This window comes from Euphorbia lathyris, chromosome 1 (assembly GCF_963576675.1).
Source record: "Euphorbia lathyris chromosome 1, ddEupLath1.1, whole genome shotgun sequence".
Classification (NCBI taxonomy): Eukaryota; Viridiplantae; Streptophyta; class Magnoliopsida; order Malpighiales; family Euphorbiaceae; genus Euphorbia; species Euphorbia lathyris.
Window position 1 is genome coordinate 28,978,491 of NC_088910.1, and position 6,626 is coordinate 28,985,116.

The following is a 6,626-nucleotide window of genomic DNA, read 5'->3' on the forward strand; positions in this document are numbered from 1 at the left end:
AATTGATGTTCTCAAAAATTAAAAGTTTCAGCTATGATGGAAAACTTTTTTTTTTTTTTTGTAGGAAATGGCTATGAAGGAAAACTTTTATCCTCAAAAAATCACAAAGTTTCAACCAAGAAAAAGAAGAAACGGATAAGGTACCAAAATAAGTCTAAGGTTTTTTGGGAAGTACCAATTTAGGCTTAACATTCAAAATAGTATCAATATAGGCTTAACGTTTACAACATAATATCAATTTAGGGTTAACGTTTACAATATAGCATCAATTTAGGCCTCACGTACAAAATAGCACTAATATAGGCTTAACGTTTACAAAATAATACGAATTTAATCTTAACGTTTACAAAATATATTCAATTTAAGCTAAACGTCACAATTAAATTAACCATATTATATTCTTTTCCTAATAACTTTATATGTTATCTTTTTATTTAGTTCTATTTTCTTATTTATTATAATACAATTAATTAGTTTTCTTGCCCATTAAAACCTTATATTTGTTTTTCATCAACCACTCCATGACTCTAAAATTCCATGGCTCATGTAATATATGCAAACTAAAAGTAATTAAATATCCACAATATTTTGAACACTAGTTAAAATAATATTGATACATGTCAGTGTTCGAAATATTGTGGATATTCAATTACTTTTAGTTTGCATATATTACATGAGCAATGAAATTTAGTAGTAATGGAATCATTTATGAAAAACGAATATAAGATTTTAATGGGCAAGAATACTAATTAATTGTATTATAATAAATAAGAATATAGAACTAAATAAAAAGATAACATATAAAGTTAATAGGGAAAGAATATAATATGATTAATTTAATTGTGACGTTTAGCTTAAATTGTATATATTTTGTAAAACGTTAAGCTTAAATTTGTATTATTTTGTAAACGTTAAGCCTATATTGGTGTTATTTTATACGTGAGGCCTAAATTGATGCTATATTGTAAATGTTAAGCTTAAATTGATATTATGTTGTAAACGTTAAGCCTATATTGGTGCTATTTTGAACGTTGAGCCTAAATCGATACTTTTCCAAAAACTTTAGGCCTATTTTGATACTTTATCCCAATAAAATACCATAGAAAGAAATAAAGAAAAAAAATTTATTCTCAGCTCTCTTATGTATGGATGAGGGTACTTTTGGGAAAAAAAATTACTTAACCTTGGTTCCCCACCAAATCGGAGTATAAGGGAAATAAAGGAAAATTTAGCACCACCTACCCTCGCTTACCTTATTTTTTAATTACACTTCAAAACAAACAAGGTAATATCCATACACTCAGCTCACCTTACTTTAAAAAACCTCCATTTTTTATGCCTAAAGGGCTTGGGACAAGAGATTTCGGTGATCCTTTGCTTTTCTTCGTGGCTAGGGAAGTCGCACTAGAAGGAGAAGTAGTAGGGTTGCTAGCACTAGGGAAACTACGCAAATCGCTTTCAAATGTTTGAGGGTTGAAGCCCTCGTATTCCTATCGGATAGGGTCAGGTCGACCTTAGTTAGGTCGAGATCTAAACACTAGACTTCCTACTCTTTGCCGCTCATGGTACCTACAAAAAGAAACAAAACTGATTTGAAATTTATGCTCCATCATTTGGAAGAAAACCTCTTATAACGACTCCGACTTCTTCAAGCAGCTTTACACTTTCTAAAGGAAAATCACACTCCTCAAGCACTCTCGGTCTAAGTTGAATATCCTATGTAACCTCCACCTCTTTCATATCCATGAGCCTTAAGTGTGTAAGCCCTTCCAACTCTATATACAATAGCTATCAAAAGCCACATGTTCTAGTGTTAATATGTTAACAACTTCATCAATAGGAGATAAATTTTTTTGAAGGTGTAGGGCAGTGGCAGTGCTTCAATTTACTGCCAAGCATGCTTCAGGGCTTTGTCCATAATTCTCTCTTGGAATCTTCATATGAGGTGCTTGGATCGACATCAACTTCCTTAAAAGCTCGAGAGATGAATAATTCTTTTGTATACTTGCCACGATTGGATAGGATGCTTTTGGGCGTAGGGCTATGACTTTTAATTTGTTTGGTTTTTCGTAAGGATTCTTATCTTCTTTGTTAGAATGGTTGGTTAAAGAAATGTCTAAGGAGGAAGAAAGTTTGGGCATCTCATAGAAAATGGGAAAGGAGAGCAAAGTCTAAAGACTCTAAACATGGATGACCGACCAAGTAAGCTTAAATGGAATGCGGTGAAAACAAGAAAAACATCAAAAGAAAAAGAGGAATTATGAAGCGAAACTAACATGAAGATAAATGCTAATAAAGGGCCCATTTGTTTTACTGTTTGCGGTTAGAAAAAGCAGTTTTTCCAAAGCTAAGACTATTTTTCAGGTGTAAAAGGCAAATAGGAGATCACTAACCAAAAATCTAAAACTCTCCATTTTGAAGTGAAAAGACAAACAAAAGCATGAAAAGTAGCAACCAAACACTAAAAAAATATAGTCCTTGCGGCTTGTAGTCTAGAACCATTGAATGTGAAAAGGTTCTTATATGACTCAACACAAGTCTATAAAACTTTCCACCACTATACATGACTGTTAGTTTGACAAAGGATGGTTACGCAAGCCTCAATCAACAACAACCAAACATCAAGATAAGAATAAAGGATATAAGTCATTAACCGCCTCTTCACTTTAATGTTCGAAATGAGAACAATGCATGAGAAATTTGTATCAGATCAAGTCTAAATTGAGGCCCAGTTCATCTTTTTGAGACCATCCAACTCTAAGAAGCTCAACGATAATCCTTTGCTCACAGACTGAGCAAAGGATAGGAGAGGAAGCAACTTTGACTGTCAACAATTTTTGCTTTGTGTGTCACAGTGAATGAAAGTTGCTAGTAAGATAATGACTAGATATTCAGAATAAATGAATTTGATTGTTTTATTTTAGGATCAGTTGAACTATTTATACAAAAACAAAATGAACCTTGATAATGATTTTGTTAAAACAAATGCAATATAACATTACTACCAAAATCCATCATTGCAGACTGACAGTTTGGATGCTGCAAGTTTTTCTTGTACAAAAAGATTCAAATTTCAATATCCCAAACTGGGATTCTGGGGAGCCATTTTGCTTAACAATCCCCCAAAATTGGAGCAAAAACTGGCTCCATCAACAAGCAACTATTTATCCTCAGCAAGCTGGTTTTGAAGCAAGAAAGTGCCGTGACCATATCCTACTTACTTAGAGCTCAATACAACATCTTCGTTCATCTGCAAACATTAAGAATCACATGAGTAGGATTGCTGAAAATACTGAGCGCAATCACTCTTAAGGGTTTCAACTTACAGAGTTTGCAATCTCTTTAGCTTTTTCATCATTAAAACCTAGAGTTTCCAAAATCCTGTGACCTGCAGATTCTACTTCTGACCAAATCCCTAGAATTATATGACCGGTGCTTATTTCTCCACCATCACCTGCAAGTCATACAAGAATATGGTAACACACAAAGGTGTTAATAGAAGGAGCAGGTGAATCATAGAGGTGGTAGTGTCATAATTGTATTATGTTATTTACATATTCTATACGATAGTACATGATATAAAAGCAACAAAATGACTATTGTGTCAATTGTGTCGTGTTAGTCGGATAAACTCTATAAATCATGTTATCGTGTCAGAAATTGTCAACCCTAATGAATAACATCATCATGGAAGAATTTTAATGACAACTTGGTAAATGACGCATGTTCTATTTGAGTAACCATAGGTACAGCCCACATCTAAAAAGTCATTCAAAATGACGTAGTAATCATACTGAAAAAAATAATAATAATAAAACAAACAGCTTAGACAATTGAATAAACACAAAGTAAGATTTTATGTTAAAGATGAAGCAAAAATTGTTGACAACTCGATAAGCAAAAGGAAACATAACCATATACATAACTTCAGTTAATAAAACTCAATCCATATTAAGCATACAGGTTCTGTACAGATGCTCCCAAGCTTGGAAATATTTATCCAAAAATATTGAGTTCTTTAGTTGAAATATAAACCAAACGATTCAGGTCAACTAGCAAGGATCTCATGATTCATGGCATATAACAGCTGGTTCTAGTGAATTAATGCAAAAAACTTAAAAAGTTACCATGCACCCCAAGATTTCATAAAGATTAGATCACAACAAATTTTACAGGTACAGATATCCCTCTCATTTAGTTAACTTCTCAATCCAAACAATAGAATAAGAAATATACCAATACCACCAAGTGCCAAAAAAGTTAAAACGGTTTATAGATTCAAGACAGAGATAAAAAAAAAAAAACAAAAAAAAAATATTATAAAAGCACCTGATTTTAATTTCTCATCCACAGCCCTATCAAGAGCTCTTTGAGCCTGTTCAGTCAATGGGGGATGCTCAGGGCTGAAAAAGTACATGTCAGATTTCCCAAGCAAGTCAATAATTTCGTCTCGCACCTTGAAAAAGGTGATGCCATTAGCCCTTAGGAATTTTGCAGCAGGACTTGTTCCTGCAAACAAGCATATAAAGTTCAGCAAGGACCTAACGGATTAATGATGAAGAAATGCATATGATTCCCTTGCATAATAGAAATGCAATTTACTGGTGACAGTTATGCATCGAGAAGAGATTTCAATAAGAAATAAAAACAAGGACATAGTCCTTAAGAGTGTATATATATGACCTCTCGAGTAAGAAAAAACGTTTAAAACAGCTCTTCAGAGAACCCGTACTTGCTTTTCTATTTACAAATGGTTGTGGAACGAGACAGCAAAACAAAAGGCAGAGGCTTTTAATGGCTTCCTACATCACTTGGCAATGGCCATTTTCTGGGTAAATTACACCCATGGCCACTCAACTTTGCCCTCACTAACGTGATGATGTCCATCAACTTCAAAACCGGACATAGAAGTCACTCAATTTTGCCCTTTACTAACATAAAAGTTCCTTATGAAAGTAAACGGCCTCAAAATGATGGTTAACAATTTCAAAATGGAAAAGAACAAGAATTAATATTGTTTAGAACCACATTTCACATGGAACCACATTTTTGGAGATTTCTCTCTAACCAACCACATTCTCTCTCCTAACCAAACAACTCATAAATGAACTCAAAACCAAAAAGATCAACTAAAGTTGCTTAGAATATAATTTCCATTAGCTCTACAATGGAGGATGACATGCTTTTAGAGTGGTCAAGGGTTAAAGCACTTTTATATTAGTAACAGGGCAAAGTTGAATGACTTTTATGTCCGGTTTTGAAGTTAGTGCTCAGGGATGTAATTTACCCGATACTTTCTGCTGTAACTTGGGAGCTGAGAACCTTTTGGTATGGATGTAGATGCTAGATGATGTTATATAAATTAGCTTCCAGAATAATAATTTTCACAGAAACTGCTATTAAAACTAGATCATTTTGCATCACTGTAATTGGAGCAAACAAAAGAATGCTAGTCAAGATTACTTTCAGTAATAATGATATTCATCTTATAAAATTACATCCAGTAATGATGATATCCATCATTTATTTGGAAACTTGTTAGGAATTGAAGATTCTAATACAAAGTATATGCGGTCACAAAGCAGTGAAATAATTGATTGAAGAAAGATTTACTAACCCTCGATCAAAATTCCCATTAGAAGCGCTTCAGTTCCAGTATTCGGATACTTGAGCTTCCTCGCTTCCAATTCCCCCAAACCAAACGACCTTATTGCCCTCGCGGACCATCTAATACCGCACAAAAATTAGTTAAATCAATACACTTACCACACCCCAGATATATACATAACTCAAGCACAACACTTTACTTATGACGCACTTTGGGATCTTCTCTGAAGCGTGTTTCCTGCAAAACAATCAAAATTAAATTAATCACACCTCAATCCTCAAAATCAAATGAAAGAAGAACGGAAGAGATTCAAATAGTTTACTTAGTCGGGAGACTTGATATCACTGTGGTAACCGTAGAGCCATGGCACTTAAGGACGACATTGCTCAAATTGGATTCTCTAATTTGGAGCTTATTTCCATGAAAGGAACTTAGCGGGAGAAGCAGCGAAGAGTGATGGGGTTTTTGGGTGCCAATTTGGGAATTGGGAAGTGAAATTGGGAGAAATGAGAAAGTGCGAGTGGCCATTAACCCTTAGATTGTGAAGTGAGGCAATAGAAAGTAAATTTGGGTTTTCAAGGTAGGGGTTTTACGGGTGAGTTTGGAACCTCTGGTTTCATGGACGGTGCTGCTCTCCTATGTTGCTTGTGCGATGAAGCTCAAGCTACAGGCTACAGCAATGTTCAAAGCCGAGGATAATACTGTGTCAAAACGAATTAGGCAATGTAATTTTATGCAATTTATATTATACACTATTGGGATAATATTCAAATTTATATTTAGTCCTAAAGCCATTGGGCCTCTAAAGGCCCAAAATCAATTAACACCTTAAACCACATTAATCATCAATGAGGTCCTAATTCATTTTAAACTCTTCAATCCACCACTATGAAACGTCAAACTTTAGTAATTAACACCAACTCTCTTTCTCTTTTATCTCTCTTAAAAGTTAGAAATTTCAATACTTCTCTAGAGTATATACGGTATGAAATTGGATACATATATGCAAGACTCGTCG

General features: G+C 34.1%; 1 protein-coding gene across 1 annotated transcript; it reads right to left on the reverse strand.

Annotated features, from left to right (window-relative positions):
* Positions 1 to 2,872: 2,872 nt before the first annotated feature.
* Positions 2,873 to 6,335, reverse strand: LOC136226369 (ATP-dependent Clp protease ATP-binding subunit CLPT1, chloroplastic). Its single transcript, XM_066014821.1, has 6 exons — positions 5,931 to 6,335; positions 5,819 to 5,845; positions 5,618 to 5,727; positions 4,330 to 4,509; positions 3,327 to 3,454; positions 2,873 to 3,250 (listed from the first exon to the last, which is right to left on the reverse strand). The coding sequence occupies exons 1-6, from the start codon at positions 6,134 to 6,136 to the stop codon at positions 3,218 to 3,220; spliced, it is 684 nt and encodes a 227-aa protein (XP_065870893.1). The 5' UTR covers positions 6,137 to 6,335; the 3' UTR covers positions 2,873 to 3,217.
* Positions 6,336 to 6,626: the final 291 nt, after the last annotated feature.

Coding starts and splice junctions, on each gene's coding strand:
- LOC136226369 (XM_066014821.1), bottom strand. CDS start 6,136: ATGGCCACTCGCACTTTCTCATTTCTCCCAATTTCACTTCCCAATTCC. Junction 5,846..5,930: donor ATATCAAGTCTCCCGACTAA/GTAAACTATTTG, acceptor ATTGTTTTGCAG/GAAACACGCTTCAGAGAAGA. Junction 4,510..5,617: donor AATGGGAATTTTGATCGAGG/GTTAGTAAATCT, acceptor GCTTGTTTGCAG/GAACAAGTCCTGCTGCAAAA.